General features: G+C 48.0%; 2 protein-coding genes across 2 annotated transcripts in view; one reads left to right on the forward strand and one right to left on the reverse strand.

The window, feature by feature from the left end:
- Positions 1-6,135, forward strand: part of LOC144142812 (N-acetylated-alpha-linked acidic dipeptidase 2-like) — a 49,404-nt gene extending 43,269 nt beyond the window's left edge. The window contains exon 13 of the mRNA XM_077674586.1: positions 1-6,135. Coding sequence (XP_077530712.1) covers positions 1-226 — 226 coding nt within the window. The 3' untranslated portion in view covers positions 227-6,135.
- Positions 5,968-18,700, reverse strand: part of LOC144143047 (BBSome complex member BBS1-like) — a 26,936-nt gene continuing 14,203 nt past the window's right edge. Inside the window, exons 8-14 of the mRNA XM_077674867.1 lie at positions 18,358-18,489; positions 14,901-15,125; positions 13,381-13,612; positions 10,668-10,859; positions 9,509-9,804; positions 7,515-7,595; positions 5,968-6,248 (exon numbers count right to left, since the gene is read on the reverse strand). Coding sequence (XP_077530993.1) covers positions 6,177-6,248; positions 7,515-7,595; positions 9,509-9,804; positions 10,668-10,859; positions 13,381-13,612; positions 14,901-15,125; positions 18,358-18,489 — 1,230 coding nt within the window. The 3' untranslated portion in view covers positions 5,968-6,176. The remainder of the gene's footprint in view (positions 6,249-7,514; positions 7,596-9,508; positions 9,805-10,667; positions 10,860-13,380; positions 13,613-14,900; positions 15,126-18,357; positions 18,490-18,700) is intronic.

The raw sequence follows: 18,700 nt of genomic DNA on the forward strand, positions 1-18,700 counted from the left end.
GCACCTGGTGCTGTCCCCACCGGAGCTGCCGACGTACGTGGACGAGATGTTCCCTGGAATCATGGACGAGTTCACGCGCCTGGTGGACGAGCTGGGCTCGCCCGCCGACCCCGGCCCGCACCTGGTCGTGCTCCGGCAACACTACTCCCTGCTGGTGCAGGTCATCCAGCAAGCGGCTGACACCCTGGCGGCCGTGGTGCCGCCCGCTGCCGCCACCGCTGCCTGAAGGGCGAGATTCCGTTCTCTCATGTCTCTTCAATTCGGCCCACACTTCTTGGAAGAGGCCAGTGCCTATGCCGCCTTTGTCCTCGACTAGGTCTGTTGCCATTGTTGCCTGAGAACCCCACTGCAGTCGTGTGTCTCATAGAGTTTCATACTAATACCTACCGTAAAATTCCGAACAAGCACCCCCACCTGTGTAAGGGCGCTCCATAAATCCACTGGTAATTTCAAATTGCAAGTTTCTGCGAAAGAGCCCCGTTCCCCTTCGCTCTGCATGCAGAGATCCACCGCCCCCAGGCAGCACTGGTATGCCACGGCCTGTCTCTAATCCAATCCAATCCAATCCTGGTTAGCCGCCTGATCTCTACCCGCCATTTCTCGTTTTCGTTTTGGCGGTGTTGGTTCAACCATGCATTCCGGGGCGGACTTCATGGGAATGCTGCAAATTATTCTTTGGAACTGACTGGGAGGAGCCTTTCGATAGTTTGGACCGTGAATACTAACATTCTTTGGCAAAATTTTAGTCCATGTGCATTCTGTTTTATTCCTGGCAGGGGATCTTTGTTGCCACCATCTTGAATTTTGGTGCTGTTCTGGGATAGCGCCCTCTCCCGACTTTGCCGGTGATCTCAGTTTGCTTACTGGGGGGTGCGTGCTCGGAATTTTATGGTGTATTTTAGAGGGAAATCTGTCGCTGCAGTCACGTGCTATCAAGGGCGCCGCCATAGTTGCGAGCAACGTTCCTCGTCTACTTGACTTGGCTAGCCACGTGGCTTCTTTTTGCTCTTGAAGCCAAAATCAACGGCGAATGTAACATTCTTTTCTTGTTCGTCCAGCGAGCTTCTAAATAATCCTTGGCAAATAAATCTTTTTAGAACTCCATTTTTACAAATAATTCACCACATTTAAATAATCTTTTAACAAAGAAATTGTTGCTTTTTTTAAAGCCACAGTCGACTTTTCAGCCTGTTCATGAGTCATTCCAGGGTCAGGTGCAACGTACCTGCCTGGTACATGATAGAACACTTGCTGAAGCGCGGCTCCTCTAGACAGTGGCGCCAGATTTCCTTCTAGTACATATTAGTATGAAACTCTATGGTGTGTCTCTTCAGTTCGGTCTGCACTTCTCAGAGCAAGCCAGTGCCGATGCCACCTTTGTCGATGACTAGTTTCGGCTCCCTTCCTCGACCTCAGCCTGAACCTTTTCTCTTGAACGTGCAGAAAGAGCAGAACTAGTTGTGCATGAAGTGTTCACAGCCAGTTAATTGAATGGCAAGTGAGTCGCAGTTGCCGGAATGAGTAGCGAGACTGCAGCTGTGAGGGAAACTGGGTCACGTAGTGCGTGGAACATCTGAAGAGTCATTCGTCCAAAAATCGTAATTTGCAGTTCTCGTATGGATTGCGACCAAAGCCTCTTGAAATGTGCAGAGCACTGGCAATGAGCACATGAGTACTGTTTGTGCAGGTAGATGATTGTATGCTAGCCTTTGCTGACACGATGCATAACTCAAATTATGGCATGTCATTTGGGGTGGGATCTATAACGGCTCTTGCGGAGATTTCTGCACCATTGTGGTTTAGATCAGTTTAGATGAGCTGTGTAATGCGACTATAGTAGCTTAAGTGTTGCTTGAACACGTAAAAAATTGCACATTTTAACTGACTGATTGGCTTTAATTCGCTTGCGGTGAAGTCAGCACACACGTCTTTAGCTCTGGCTGCGGTCCTGCATTCATTCTGTTTACAGCTAAGGCTTATGTGCACCCTGGCAGCAAGCTTTCATCTGCACCATCCGCTGCAATGGTACAGCACGTGTGTCTCGTGGCGGTTCAGTGGTAGTTACTGACGCTATTGAGCCTTATTTCCCGTTTTCGTGGCCTCAGAGGCACTGCATATTGCGTAGGACGACAAAGCCCTGCAACCAGTCACCCGCACACTACTGCTGTTGCTAATTTCACTTTTGTGGCCCTGAGTAGAGATCCATTTGATGTTACTGACAGCTTAGGGGTATAACGTCATCACTTGATGCGCAGCCTGCAGGGGGAGAGAGGACTCCATTATTCCCTTATGTGAATATCGTTTGAGTTCAAGGTTTAGAAATAAGGGTGTAACAGTGACCCCCCTGAATGGAGTTCCCTTGGGTGTAAAGGTGATTCCCTGAATGGAGTCAGTAAGTTTGTTGCTTGATGCACAATCTGCAGGAGGAAAGAGGACTTCTTTACTCTTTTATGTGAATATTGTTGCAGTCCAAGGTTTAGGAGTAAGGGTGTAAAAGTGGAACCCTGAATGGAGTTGTGTAAAAGTGACCCCTGAATGGAGTTCTTTACTTGAGTGCAAAGTTGAGAATAGGGTTGTAAAAGTGATCCCCTGAATGAATCAATCTCAGTCACGCACACCGCTGCCACTTTTTCATGAAAGTGCATAGACACGCTACTTGTTTTCCTTTGAAGGTTAAACCTCTTGTGAAAAGCACGAGCAGCATGGGTGACATATCCTCATCTCTGCAAGGGAATTGCAGTTACACCCTTATTTTTTGTGCTGGTGTGCAAATGCACCCCAAAGGTGTTATCTGTTGTTGAGCACTTCAGCATTCTGCAGCACGCTGTTGTAGTTAGAGGACACCGCCATTTACCGTTAAAGTTGTTAGAACTCCACCCTGTACTCCGGCACCCCAGCGTACTCCCTCACTCATACTCATACATAAGCACTTACGCTTGTCTCAACACTATTGCCTGACAGCTTTGTGCAGAGCTTTGAAGCGTGTTTGAGCTGTAGCTTTCCAGGCACAAGAACTTTTGAAAAACCTTTTGAGTGTTACTGCAGGTTCAGTTAGCTAAAGCCACCTGGATAGTGGTTTGCAACAGGTGAATGGTTCAGGACTCAGGCAATTTTAGAAAGGTGTGTTTTTGTCTTGCTCTAAGCTTAATTGCTTTCATTGCCCATCGCAATGCCATTTTTCATCACGACTGTGCTGTCTTGGCTGCTAATTATGCTTTGTAAAAACTGTCACTAAGTTAACTAAAAAGTTGCAACCATTGGAAATTGTTGCAGGAGCGAACATATTTCAGGTGCTTGTTCCTCGAAAAGTGCAAGACTGGCTGGACAGTGTGCAACAAAACACCGCGAAAACTCCAAGGTTGAACAAATTGCATCTCATTGTTAGCAGCAACGCAAGTTTGAGGGTCTGAGTCGGCAATTTTATCCGCAACAATCCGTCCACAGGTACACAGCCCAGTTAACTGCGTGCGCATGTCAGTGCGATCCTGCGAGCATTGTTAAACAGCCAAGGCAGAGAAGGCACTCGTCTCGCATTGCGTGTCTTCCATCGGCTGCCTCTGCTGCTGGAAGGATTTGGGGATGAGGTTCTTGGAAACTACGATGAGTGCGAAACCGTCTTGCAAATCGTTCCGAGTCGTAAAATTCATTTTTCATTCCATTGTCTGCCTTCATTTGGGGGAACGTTGTAGGCAGAGCAATGGATTACTGGGCGGAGAAAGTCCTTTTTATATTCAATTCGATCTCGTTCGTGGGAGATTGCGAGCAGAGCTGTGGTTTTCATTGGAATGGGTTTGTTGGGTGGATCCGTATGCTTGCAGCAGCCAATTAGAGCGAAGCGACTGAAATTATAGGAGGAAGAGATTTCTCCGCAAATCTTTTCTCCTGGGGTACTTGGGTGCCTGTCTGAGCGCTGTGGCTTTGAAAGTGCCTTTTTTCAATTGCTTCAATTGCCAGCACGGACAAAGAATGTAGTGCACCACCGATCGTGCGGAAGAATGGGTAGAATCGTATTAGTGAGATTCTCGATGATATGAGGCTTTCTCGCAATGACAGAAGCCATCGTTGCTGTCTTCGAGTTATTGTCATAAGATATGTCAATGTTATATGTCATAACATTGTTCATGTGTTACCCGGTGGCCAGTATACCTGCTGCAGTGTTGTAATAAGTACTAATGGCCAGTACTGTTGTAATAAGAAACAAGTTGTTGAGTTGCTTTTACTGTATGTGAAGAGGCTGCTACTAACTTTTACGGTTGACAGACAACATGCGGAAACTCGTTTGCCGGTGAATGTGTTAAAGAACGGCTTTCTAAGCCACGTTTCCTTTTTGTTTTCTGAATATCTTTCTTTCCTGTCTCATATAGCAGTACTACTCAAAAGGAGATTACAAATTGTGTGTAGCTGCACTGATAGTGGAATATCACTAGTTGAGGTGATCGTAGCTTTCCCACTTTGCCAGTTTACACAAAGGATGAAAGTAGTGGGAAAGTAGTATGTTGTAGTATAATGGTTAGTGAATGGATGCCCTATTTTGTGTGTGTGGAGAAATACCAGAGCTTGCCAAACCAAGGGGTTAAACATTCCATTCCTTTGAGCCTTTTTGGTCCCTGGTTTAGTGCCTTTTTACTGTGGCCTGTATGAAGTGTCGTTTTTCTTTTTTCATTCTGTTTGGTTTGCCAGGGGCATAAGGTAACAAGTTCCAGTGTTCTTTGTGGTCAGTGCGAACTGTTGGCTTTGGTTATAATTTGGCATGGTTGAGGCGTTGGGTGCTGCGGGTTTACCAACAAACCTAAACTTTGGTCCGAAGGACAGCTTAGGTTAGTTTCTCGACATGGGCTGTTGCAGGTTGTCTTAGCAGTAGCCTAAATCATTGCTGTGATAAACCTTTCCTAAGAATGAACAAAAACGAGGAAAACGGTTGTAGGCATAGACGAGACGGTATGGTAAATGCCGTAAACTTAAAAAAAAAAAAACTCTGAGCCCAAACATTATTCGCCAAAGTGTGTACGTTGCCATCTTTCCACAAAGCTGCTAAGTCTGTCGCGATGCCTACTAGATTAAGCTGTTTCGTACATTGATTTCATACATAAGACTTTGCTAAGGCTGTGTCATGGTCTCACTGCCGAGTGTTCTGAATCCTGCCATCCGCTTCCTTGCTTAGCCAAACCAGTTGACACTGAAATACATTGTGCCTCGTTGTCCGTGGCAATTCCACTACGGATATATTTAAGGCAGCTGACCTTGCTTGGTAAACATCATCGTATTTATTCTTTTACCTTTTTTTGTCTTTTACGTCTTTTGTTTGATATCAGACTGCCCGTTTTTATTGTGCAGCTCATTTTTTTAGCCTGTTTTATTACGCAGCTCATTTTTAGCACCTTTTTTTGTGTTTTTGCAGTTTTTTTTAGTGAATGGTGTGGGAGGGTTATTCATGCAGTCCGCTAGTTCAGATTGCTCAGAGGCCACTATTTCCGACGTGATGCAGAGTCTTCAGCGTGGATGTTAAAGAAAATGCATGACAGAAGTTGGCCGGGTTGGATTGATTCATTTTCAAAACAGCACGCAGAAACGGGTACGAGAAAGGAAACATGGACAAGCACTTTTTCTAACAAATGATAATTGAATTGAAGAAACAGACTTTTTTGTTTTGTCCGTGTTTCCCCGTCTGTGTTTCCTTCCTTATCCTCGTTTGTGTGTGATAGTTTGAAGATGTAAGAATCTGCACCAACTCAAAGGAATTATGCATAGCGGAGCACTGAAAAGTAGCAGCCGGTAACGAATTCATGGCTTCCAACATCCCATGTTAAGCGCGGGCGTATAAAATTTTGGCCGTCACAATCTGAGTATTGAGGAGCTGTGTTGACTGCATGAATGAATACTCCTTGTGATTCCGAAAGCCGGTGTAGAAAGGTGTTGTTCGCCGAAAGGGACCAGTGCGTTTTTTTAGGTTGTATTTTTAGGACTGAAGCTTCGGCGCTCTCTTCGGAGCCACTTGTGCCTTACATGAGCAGCTTGGCCATGGGACTAAGTTCGTGGACTTGCGGACGGGTTTTCGCCGGAGCTGAAATGTGGATTGTATGGCTTTGTTTTTGTTTTGTTTTTTTCACTCAATAAATAATGGCGCCTTCATTAGAAGCAGTCGTCTTGTGTTTTCTCCGGTTGGGCCCATTGGAGGGCTAAGGCATGTCCAGGGCTGGCATCTGCACCAGGGTTGTGGCCAGCACCGTTCCTTGCCTGGCGACCAGCACCTGCAATCATTTCCGCTTGTTACTTTTTCGCTGTGCCTCAAGCCATGTAGTATGGCAAGGGGGGCTGGAAAGAGGAACCCGGCATTATGCTGTGTTTCGGTACTTTTGGCGGTACTTTTATCTGTACTTTTGTTGCTCTACAGTTTTTAATATAGGGGTATTTTCTTTGTTAATTTTCGCTATGCCTCAAGCCATGTAGCGTGGTAAGGGATGCTGGAAAGAGGAACCCGGCATTAAGCTGTGTTTCGGTACTTTTGGCTGTACTTTTATCTGTACTTTTGTTGCTCTACAGTTTTTAAGGTAGGGTTAATTTCTTTGTTAATTTTCGCTGTGCCTCAAGCCATGTAGCGTGGCAAGGGATGCTGGAAAGAGGAACCCGGCATTTTGCTGTGTTTCGGTACTTTTGGCTGTACTTTTATCTACTTTTGTTGATGTACAGTTTTTAAGGTAGGGTTATTTTCTTTGTTAATTTTCGCTATGCCTCAAGCCATGTTGCGTGGCAAGGGATGCTGGAAAGAGGAACCCGGCATTAAGCTGTGTTTCGGTACTTTTGGCTGTACTTTTATCTGTACTTTTGTTGCTCTACAGTTTTTAAGGTAGGGTTATTTGCTTTGTTAATTTTCGCTGTGCCTCAAGCCATGTAGCATGGCAAGAGTTGGTGGAAAAGGGGAATCTGGCATTATTCTGTGTCTCAGTACTTTTGGCTGTGCTTTTATCTGTACTTTTGTTGCTCTAAATTTTTTTTAATATAGGGGGAACCCGGCATTATTCTGTTTCGGTACTTGTGGCTGTACTTTTACGTAAGTTTATGTCTATGCTGTTATAAATTCAATGAGAACGTGGCGGCAAGGCATTTAAAATTTTCAACGTACTCTACATTGTGCCGGCAGTACAAGCTGTAGAAGGGGGCATTGTATTATCACTCCACACTGTTAAGGCTATGTACATACACCCTTTGTCAAAATTATCTAGGCCAATCCTAAGCCTCCCCGACCACAAAGAATAAGGTTTAAATTTAAATGTGCTGCAATTATTTTGTGATAGTGAGAAAGGAAGGTGTTTTTAAAATGTTTAAGCCTCGCTCGGGACGTATGCTTGTACATTAAATTTTTTGCCGCCTGCGCATTTCCGGATTGGCCTAGAAAATTTTGACAAGGATTGTACGTACGACGTCTGGTTGTATAAACTCCGTTGCAATTAATGCTATCAGTTTATCTCACATGAGAACACAGGCACACCAGTTCACAAAACTAACGTGTATGTCACCTTTAGCACCCCCGGCGTTCCAGACTCCGCTGTTACCCGCAGTGTGTAGCGGTAGGCAAGGCCAGGCACCAAGAATGCCACCTGCAAGTGGTGGCACGTGCCAGGAGTCTCGTCACAAAACCCGACATTTCATAGCAATTGACGGTAATGCCTAGTGAAGTGAATGGCGTTGTGATGCAAGGCTGTCGCCATCGTCGAGAATATCAATTGTAGTATTCACGCTTTTTCAATAGTCTGCTATTGGTAAAATTATTGAAAGTTCTATCATCATCATCACCACGAGCCTGTCTGCGCCAAGGAGGTTAAAACATTTTTTTTTTTAACCTCCTTGGTCTGCGCCCACTGGAGGGCCAAGTCCTCTCCCATTAATTTCCAAGTATCCCGGTCCTGTGCTAACTGCGACCAATTTATCCCCGCAAACTTCTTGATCTCATCTGCCCATCTAAATTTCTGCCGCCCCCTGCCACGCGTGCCTTCTCTAGGGATCCACTCTGTTACCCTTAATGACCAACGCTTATCTTGCCTTGCATTGCATGCCCTGCCCACGTCCGTTTCTTCTTAATTTCTACTAGTATGTCCTCAACACGCGTTTGTTCCCTGACCCACTCCGCTCTCTTCTTGACCCTTAATGTTACACCTATCATCTTCCCTTCCAGTGCTCGCTGAGTCGTCCCCAATTTAAGTTGAGCCCTTTTGGTGAGCCTCCAAGTTTATGCCTTGTAGGTGAGTACCGGTAAGATGCAGCTGTCATACACTTTCTTCTTCTCCCTGAAGAAAGCTCTATACGGCTGCACTCGCTGCATATCAGTAATCTCCGTATATTCGACTAGAAAACGGATATCGTGACTGCGTTGTCTCCCCTCCGCTTCGACTTCTGCCGACAGGCTCTAGATGAGGTTAGGAGTATGGTAAATGTTAGGCTAGACTAGTTTTTTTTAAAGGTCGCTGTGTACCAACGCACTGCGCATTGCAGGGAAGAGCCAGTAATCATCATCTCGAGGCGCGTTGCAGCCAACGTGATTCTCTAAATTGACTAACCTGCAACCCGTGCCCGTTTCTGAGGTAGGGGTGTGCGAACGTTTGAAACTTTAGTATATCAAAGCCAATAACGCAATATGCGATTATCCTTCGAATCGAATATCGCTATTCTAAAATTACTAATGAATTCTCGAAGTATTTCAAAGTTCGATAACACGCACCAACGCTATCCGCTTCCGGTGGCTGGCTTTCCCGCATTGCTTTGGTGACGTGCGGCGAAACGAACGTGTTTTTGGGGAATGCCGCGTATCTCCTTGGCATTGGGCCAAATCTGCCCTCGTAATTCTCTCTACATCCTGATAATTTCGCGCTTAATTAAGCTGCCCTAGTCAACGTGTTTAGAAAGCCAAGCTTTTCATGTTTTTCTGATAGAACGATGCGCAAATTGATCTTTAAAATGTGTAATGTTCCTCTTTTTTTTTCTATACGGGACATAAGGGAAACGATAAATTTGTCTAGATTTACGCTCGTAGACACCGATGCAAAGCTAAGAACAGCAGGATACCGTCTTTGTACTTCTTTTCTGTCAGATGAGAAGCTTGCAAAGCTTTTTACACCTTTACACACGCCTTTTATTTATCTTCAGGCTGGTTACTGAAGCATGCTTCAGAAATTGTATACTTCTGTTTTGTCATTGGAAATCGCTGAATATTTGCTTCGATTCGCGACATTTCTAACAAAATCATTCCCTTCTAAAGCAAAATTCACTATTCGCACAGCTTTACTATTTTAGTTTGTTTTGGCACGAAGTGAGAAAGTTATATTTTTGGGTGATGAAATTAGTCTTTGAGGATGTTACTTTGGTACGGCACGTACAAGGCGCTCACGAAATTGATCCCTTAACAATATTCTTGGCAGAAAAGGCAGGGAAACACAAACGAACATGCGGCGTTTAGTTATCACAGGAAAAAGGTCTAATCATATCCTAGTTAGGCTGTCTCAAGATCGGCGCGTACCTGAGTCGTGGACTTCTGCAGCCGGTACTGGTCGGCGCTGTGGACAGCCATGGTGAGGCGGCTGAGGGCACACGAGGACTGCAGGCGCACGTGCAGAGCGAACTGCGGGCCCAGGCCTTGTACGCGGGCAGACAGGTCCAGGAGTACTGTACCGGAACTCGGAGTCGCTTCCCCGCCGTTAGTTCGGGACGATGTTGCGGCGGGAGCAGCGGCGACGCCCTGGAGGGCGCGGGCGTAGTGGCGCGCCGCTGTCAGCCGAAGACGCTGCAGCTCGCGCAGGAAGCCACGGTGCATGGCTGCGCACCACATGCATAAAATTGAAAACTTAACGAGTTTTTCTTTCGATCTGGGTGTCCTAGAGCGACAACTGCACGCTACTCTCGAGTTACCAACACCCACTAACGTACGTGTACGCAACGCGTTTGAGATGCCCTGACTTCTGATTAATCACTACCGAACCAAAAACGAGGTGTCACTCCTCCAAGCAGTAGCTAAACATTATTTGCTAGACACAGCGTCCCGCAGATTTTTGCCTCCGATAGAACCAGCACGTGTCCAAACGTCCATGTGTCTTAACACCTTATTAGAGTTTCTCCCTGGCGAAAGTAAGGGGAAAATGGCTGCGGCTTAGCTCAGCTATAGCGGACATGCAAAGCGAAAGGTTAAGTTTTGGTTTTACTTGGTTAACCTGGTTAACTTGGTTAACCTGCCTTTTTCTACGGTTGTGGTCATGCTTCCGGCGTTTTCCCAGCCGAACGGCTCGCCGGGCGATATCCGCGGATTGGTCAGAGACGCCGCTTGCGACGACGGCTCAAAGCCTCCAGCACTCGCGCAACGCTCGGAGAATACGGCCCGGCCTCGCTCTCATTCATGGGCAAGCTCGCATGCACGCGGAGAGTCACGTGGTCAGGCGCGAACCAGCTGCGAAAAGCGCATGCGCCAAGCCGGCAGCGGCGAACGCGGCCGTCGGCAGAGCTCGGTCCGGCAAGTCACGTGATGCGCTGCCAAGGATACGGCGCAGCTGAAGTGAAATGAAGGTCAAATTTACCTTCATGTCAGCTTCATTTACCAGCGGCGAAACCGCTCGACGATATTTGTAAAGCTTTGCTTTACTAAAGGGTGTTTCGTTAGATCAGATGCTGTAAAATGGCTTCCTCACCGACCGAGTGCTCCCGCTCGCGCATGGTCTGGTCCACGAAGAGCTTGGTCTTCTTGGGCAGCCCCCAGCGGGAACTCGACAGTGGCCCGCCGCCTTCGGAGCCACCGCCGATCGGTGGCTCACGCCCTGCCACCGCCGCCGGGCGCATTAGCTGGGCGTTGCGACGCATGATCAGCACAGTCAGGCTGCCACCTGAAAGGCGAGCACGCGTCTTTGTCAGGCTGCGTCAACAGTTGGGCCCAGCAGTAGAGCAGACAGGAAAGTGGTGCAGCTCAGCGGTGGCTACGCATGGAACAAACCTGTTCTATCAATGAGATGACGGCTACCCCGAAAGGTTAACTACGCGCCCGCTTGCACTAAACGCGGGCGTTGGTTAACTTGAGTGGGCGTTGGCCAACTTTACATGGCGAGATATTATTCCGAGGTCACAAACGCGATCTCTTGTATCTGCAGCTGAAACAGCCGTGGCCGTTGTGAAGGACCGTTCTTTCAATGGTGGTTGTGAGCTCGTACATACTTTGCACTGCCGTGAACGCTGTCAGTACCGAAAAGCTTTCAGTACCATACCGCAGTACCATACCGCAGTGGTATTCGGAACTCCATTTTGGAGTCTTGCATCTCAGCCTGAAAGGCGCAAGGTATACTGACGCTGACATCACTCCTTTTTATCTCGTAACACGATGAACTGCGGCCGTATTTGCCAAGTTGTGTTTTCAGAGCACGGTCGTGTTGTTTGAACAGACACTCGTGCAACGTAATTTTGCAAGGTGGGTTGCTGAGAGAACTTAAGCGCTAACCACATGCAGCGATTTTTCCAGCGACGCGACGAGCGACGCGACTAGGATCCGCAGTCGCCGAACCGAAGCCGCTCGCCGAGGCAACCACATGACAGCGACGGCTCGAGCGACTGCATAGAGTTTCATACTAATGAAATATATTAGTATGAAACTCTATGAGCGACTGAGCATGCGACTGAGGATGGCGATTTCAATGTTTCCGCACTGCGCATAGTAACGCGCTTGGTACGCTGGATGTTTGCAAACATTTTTTTTGTTCATTTGTCATAAAAAGCATGACTAAAAAGTATTACGCCTTTCTACCTTGCTTTTTGCACTTCGTTGCATCTCTAAAACTGGCTTGGGTTGGCGATAGCGCACGCTTTTCCTTCTGCGCCTCGTTTCTCGGCTCCAACATGAACGCCGTGAAGAATTCGCTTTCTTGACGTCGTTTTTCCCACACGGGTCTCACCCAGTGTGAGCGGGAGCCTTCTTGCTTCTGCTTCAGCGTGTACACAAGCTTTGCCGCGCAAAGTTTTCTTTGCCGCTGCACCGCAAACGTCGTCTGCGTGGATTTGCAAAATCTTCCCCCCGTCCCCCCGTTCTCTTTCAAAACCGGAGGTTGCGTGCTTACGTAGGGGCTCTCCTATTGGCTAGTCGCCGAGGCCACTTCCGGGAGGCGAGCGACTGTTTCTGGCGACCCAGAACCGAGCGATTCGATGAGCGACTTGGTGCGCGGCGAAAAGTAGTTCGTCGCTAGTCGCGTCGCGCCCCAAGTCGCTCGCAAAATCGCTCCATGTGGTTGGGGCTTTATAGGTCCGTGTTTTCTGGCAAGAGCCGCTTGCCAAAGAATTTAGAGCTGTGGTGGAGCCAGACAGTCTGACTACGAGGCACCATTCGGGAACGGCTTGTAGACACAAAAGCATTGTAACTGCATGATTCAAGGTTTTTTGAGGGAACAGCGTGTAGTCGGGGAGTATGCAGTGTGTCGGTTCGTGCATGTTCGGTGCGTGTCACCTGCCTCTTTGGTAGAGCACCTGAGGCAGGAAAAGAGAATCATTTCGGGCACTTTTTGGTGAACATGAGTTGATGTCCTCTGTACAACGGAAAGTCCTCAATAGGACGTTCTCAGTACGTTCTCAGGATGTAGGCCTACTTGTGCGGTCAGAGGGTATGATTTAGAAAACACAGACGCCTATTCGGTGTGTGTCGCCTGCCTCCTTGGTAGAGCATCTAAAGCCAGACAAGAGAATCGTTGCGGGCACTTCTCGGTGACCATGAATTCATGTCCTCCGGACAACGTAATGTTCTCAATAGGACGTTCTCAGTACGTTCTCAGGATGTAGTCCTAGTTGTGCTGTCGAGGGTATTATTTAGAAAACAAAGTCGTCTATTCAGTGTGTGTCACCTGCCTCCTTGGTAGAGCATCTAAAGCCGGGCAAGAGAATCATTTCGGGCACTTTTCGGTGACCATGAATTTATGTCCTCCGGTCAACGCAATGTCCTCAATATGACGTGCTCAGTACGTTCTCAGGATGTATTTGTGTTATCAGAGGGTATTATTTAGAAAACAAAGTCCGTCGGTATATTCGCACCTGTCCCGCGTGACTTATTGGTAGAGTATCTGAGGCCAGGTAAGAGAATCGTTTCGCGCAATTTTCTGTGACAATTACGTTGTCGTCCTCAATGAGACGTGCTCAGTACGTTCTGAGGATGTAGGCCTACTTGTGCTGTCAGAGGGTGATTTAGAAAACAAAGCCCGTCGGTATATTTCGCACCTGTCCCGACCATGACCAGCGCGTTGTCCACATTTTGGTGATGTCCTGAGGTTATGTCCTCCAGACAACGTAATGTCCTCGATAGGACGTGTTCAGTACGTTCTCAGGATGTATGTGTGTTGTCAGAGGGTATGATTTAGACCGTCGGTATATTCGCACCTGTCCCGACCATGACCAGCGCGTTGTCCTCCCTCCCCAAGGAGCCGAAGTGGAGCGCAGAGACGGCGTCCCTGGCGTTGAGCACGTGCGTTGGTACTCCGTCCGCCGCGCCGTGCAGCACGACGCGACGGTCTGAGAGCGCCACGGCCGCCGCCTGGCACATGCCCGGTCGGCAAATGGCCGTCACTGCCAGGGGCTGGCCGGCGAGGGGGACATCCCACAAACACTGGCCCTGGGTGCATTAATAGAAAGTTTCAGTGGCAATGTCAGTCCTGCAGGAATTGATACTCGAACCTACAAGAAGCTGCACTAAAGGACATCGTAAAGTTTGTTGATTTATTTGTACATGCTGCCAATCGAAAGACCCGCCACGGTGGCGCAGTGGCTAAGGCGTTGCGCTGCTGAGCACGAGGTCGCGAGTTCGATTCCCGGCCGCGGCGGCCGCTTTCTGATGGAGGCGAAAAGCAAAAACGCCCGTGTGTCCGAGATTTCGGCGCACGTTAAAGATCCCCAGGTGGTCAAAATTAATCCGGAGCCCTCCACTACGGCGCGCCTCATCGCCTGCGTTGCGTCGGCGCGTTAAGCCCCACAATCAATCAATGCCAATCGAATGAGGATTATAGCAGATGGGCAAACGCTTTAAATATATACGTCTGTCTGTCAAACAATTAGGAAGCAAGAATTTAACACTTTTACAGGTCACACTTGCGCCGCTTTAAGCAGGGCGTGCGAAATGAGAACATGAGGTTGCAGAGATTAACCCTGAAATTTTCATACCTAAATACGGAACGTGATAACTTGCAATCATATTTATCAGGCCGACGTTTCATTTGGTTATTTAAGATCTGCACTGCTAATCACACTGCTGATTCCTGCTGCTGATCGTACAGGGGTCGTAATCATTTGCTCTTATGCTAGGAAGGATAAACCGCCCCTGCTTCTTGTGAGTGGAACCTTGAGCTCGCTCATCGTGCTATACCCTTACATTGACGGGGAGCGGGTCATCATGATGATGACGAGTCAAAACGTACGCAAGGAGAAATGTTTGCTTGGAGCGAAGCATGCATCATACTGTGAAACTCTGTGATGATGATGAGAGGGCTCGTTGTCCTAACAAGTTAGGAAGTAAAGAACAGGAATCGCAGATGATACCGGAAAAACGACTTTTTGGCAGAGGCCACGAATGGAGCTGCATGCTTATAGAAAGGACTCCTGTATGTGCAGTGATGAAGTAGATAGAAGTGTGCTTCATATTAACACTAGCGATTGCTTCACCGTCATAATAACCCTTGTGCGAAAAGGGGGGGTGCACTTTTTGCAGGCAAGTCGAACTAGGGATTGGAGGCCAGAAAGCCAGATAGTCCTTCTCAGCGGAGATAATTAACCAAAAAGTTATTCACCGTAAGGCAAACAAAACAAAAAAGACGCTGCGAGCAATGCGATAACGAAAGCTCCAAAAAATATTGTGGTCCGTGAGCTGTTGCCGCCCACTTTCTTCCATACGTGCTAAAGAACGATACCTTTAGCGAGTAGGCGTAGAGCCGTCGGTCGGCGCAGGCAGCCACCACCTGTCCAGGCTCGAGGTGGCAGAGCCCGACGGCTGAGTCACCGGGCTCGGCGAGAAGCCTGGCATTCTTGTGTCCTCGCTTGACCACGAACAGCCGGTTGTCCCTACCCGCCAGGGCCACGTGGAAGTCCACGTCGAAGGCGCCCTGCGCGTTCAGGCATGACACGGCACCCGGAACCTGCGCACGCCGTACAGGAGGAATGACCACAGGTGTCAGCATCCCGGATAGACGAAGCTGTGCGTTTCAGCGTAAAGTCGCCAGGCTCCACCATGAGGACCGTACTCACGTTGTGGGGATGGCAGACAAGAAAGTAAAAAAGAACCAAAGATTCAGTTCAGTTTTGTTGTAAATAGATTGGTAGACGATGATTTATGCTCACGCTGGTGGTGGGGAGGTTGTTATAATTAAATGTGCACTCGCACAAAATTTTCGAGTTACGTTTTTGTCGCTTCTGTGGGTGCCTACCGGCCCAGTGATCATAGATTGACACTCTAGATGGTTGGCCGCGGCGTAAATAATTATTTACAGCCTCGTTTATTCGTGTCTGTTTCGGTTTCGACAAAACGAACGTCGAGGCGGCTGCCATGACAGGACGACGTCACTGACAGGCTCTTGACGTCACTGTTATCGTTGCATCACGGCCGGTCTAGACCATGTTGTCTGGACGCGCGCGCCAAAGCAAGCGCGTCCAGACCGGCCGTACATGCGGCGGGGCAACGAGACGTCAGTCCCAAAACTATGACGTCTAACAAAAGGCGGAGCAGCGCGCGCCAACAGCAGCCAGCGCCTTGGCTACGTCACGGGTTCCCTTACATCGGCAGTTTGAGTGTTTGGGGCGGGGCGCATGGCGAGGCACTGAACGCGTCATGCTGATGTCGATGTTGAAAGGGTATGCGTTATGGGCTTTCTCGTGCGTGTTAAAATTAAACTTGATTTAAAATATGCTACACTGAAAGATTACTGTTGAAACTTTCTGGGATAGATCTCCATATACGAAGGAACCATTTTACATAGTTATCTCAGCTTTAAAATTTCGTGTCACTACTCCTTTAAGACACAAGCTGTTTTATCTTTTTTTTTTGTTTTTGTAGCGGGCGGGCCGAGTATCGAATACACTTCTAGAGCACGTGTTTGTTTTTCAGTATGCCAAGCATCGATCGGTAGCCGAAAGTATGATTTCCCGGTAGCTGGAAGTAGCGTTTGTGAATAAATCTGTTCGAACTTCAGTGGTAAATCATGTTCTTCCATTCCATCAAGTCAGCCAGCAACTGCAGCTGGCACTGCTCCTCCCCCCCCTCAACAAAAAAAAAAATATACCGCGCCGTGACGCATTAGCGACCTGTACAACAAAGACCACATAGTTGCAAAAACAGGGTTAAACCATTTATGATCAGCAATGAAAGCGAAGCAAATAGTGCGGGCAGTCTTCACTTCGCAGTCACAAAAATGTATAGACGTACTTAACAGCGTAACATCACACAAAGTAGGTGGCGCTAACATGGTTTGCGACTACCGTCACAATTACGGCTGCTGCAACTGTAGGCGTTACGGCTGTGAAAGCTTACAGTTTTCCACCGCGTGTTTTACGAACATTAAGTAGCTAGGTCTATAGAGACTGGCATGGAGGAAAGAAATGCTTAGGAGAGGCCCCTGCGATCACCGGCGCATTGAGGGAAGTGTGGAGGAGCATTCTATGCCGAGTACCCCCACAGCCAGGACCGTGTAACGCCCCACATTTCCACAAAAATGCAGATGTCCCAGAAGTTCCACCGGTAATCGTTATACTGTCGCAAATGAAATTAATCGGTCGAACGAAATTTTGAAAATAACAAAAACAAGAAAATAAAAAAAAATTAGAAAAAATGGCGAATGATGTAACGCCCTGCATTTCCACAATAATGCAGATTTCGGTGAAGTTTTACCTGTAGTCGTTATAATACACTAAATGGAGATAATTGGTCCAACGAAATTTTGAAAAACTAAAAATAAGAAAAACATAAAACTACGGAAAATGTCGAACCGTGTAGCGCCCTGCATTTCCACAAACTTGAACGCGGCTTTCGGTGACGCTTCCGCTGTAATCGCCCAATAGCCCAAATGAAGATAAATGGTCGAACAAGATTGTTGAAAAATAAAATATAAGAAAAATATAAAAAATTACGGAAAACGGGGAACCGCGTAACACCCTGCATTTCCATGGTAATGCAGATTTCGCAGAAGTTCTACCTGTAATCGTTATAATAGCGTAAACGGAAATAATTGGTGAACAGAATTCAGAAAAGCCAAAAAGTTTGTCTGTAAAAAAGTCACACTCTAGAGAAGCGGCATAAGAATGCAACGCATTAGTAGACAATTTTCTGAATTTCGCAGATTTTTAACACGAAAGTGTTTTATTCCCGGGTATACAAAGATGTCACCGACGTCATATCCGCCACGGAGGTGACGGCAGTACAAACGAGCAAGCGGCCTGTAAAGGGTGCACCCCTGCACACAGGGTCTACTTGCGGGGAAGCAACCTTTAAAACTAACTTCGTTTGCGGGTTTTATATTTTATAACGAAAGTGTTTAAGCCGGTATACACCAAGATTTCGCTGACGCCATATCTGTTACGCAAGTAAACCTTTGCCGAAGCGACCCGCCAGCAGGACGTCGCTCGCCAAGCACACTCACAAGACAGCCGCAGACCCGCAAATCATGCCCAGCTGCAGATTTCGCTGCACATTTTACTTTCGTGTCTTACCGATTCCTGTGAAAGAGAAATCAACCAAGGCTTTTTTAACGCTTATTGGGGACCACGTTCACCGGGTGTCTTAGCAACGGCGCCGAAGGGCGGCCCACCGAGGGTCTACGTCACTGCGCGGCCCAACCGGTAGCCATGGTCGGCAGAAGGAGACAAAAATTCCCCGCATTTCCCCGAGGGGAAGAATGTGAAAGTGCGAATGCACGAGTTGAATTTGCGCGGTTCGGTAATGTTCGCGAAAGAGAGATCACACACACACACACAACTACAAAGAAAGAAAGATGCTATTAAGCGGGTGCATTAGCCCTTCTCACGCCCGATTCCTGGCCAATCCCCCACGTGGGTATGTGCCATGTCAGCGGCCAGGCAGCGCGCGCCCATCTCCCCCCGTTGCCAAGGAAGACGAGGAGATTCCTGGCCAATCCCCCACGTGGGTATGTGATGCGGACATCGCCGGTGGACGCAGGTTCAGGGTCGCTTAAGAAGTGCATTGCACTTAAAACAGACGACAGTGGAACGAGCTGAGGTTAAGGAGATGGCGTGGGCTCGAAAACAAGGAAAAAAGAGCGACCTACAAGAGTGGCGCTTCCGGCTTCAGTAGAGGTGACGTTTGGTCCTCTCCTAAGCTTTTCTTTACTCCTAGATAATGGTAACCACAGAGGTATCTACCTGGACCACGGCGAGGAGTGTGAAGGCGTCCGGCTCGAGGACAAACATGCGGCCATCTTCGGTGGTCAGCAGAAGGCAACAGGCTGCATCAACGTCCGCGAGCTTCTTCTTCAGCAGGCCGAGGGCCGTCACCTGTAGCGAAGGACGTCGCGTATATATAGCTGGTTGCTTTACCTTCCTTTGTCAACGTTCACCTCCAGCGCACACTGCGTTGTGGCCAGCTCCGTTCGCTATCGGGCTCCGGGAACCCTATAGTGGGATGTGAGCTTCCGTTTCAGGACACGCAGCAGCGTAGAGGTCCTAATTTCCCCGTTTTTCGATTCAATAAAAGTTCTGAACGTAC

This window comes from Haemaphysalis longicornis, unplaced genomic scaffold (genome assembly GCF_048455015.1).
Source record: "Haemaphysalis longicornis isolate Haplotype H1 unplaced genomic scaffold, Haemaphysalis longicornis Haplotype H1 scaffold_6, whole genome shotgun sequence".
In the NCBI taxonomy this organism is placed as follows: domain Eukaryota; kingdom Metazoa; phylum Arthropoda; class Arachnida; order Ixodida; family Ixodidae; genus Haemaphysalis; species Haemaphysalis longicornis.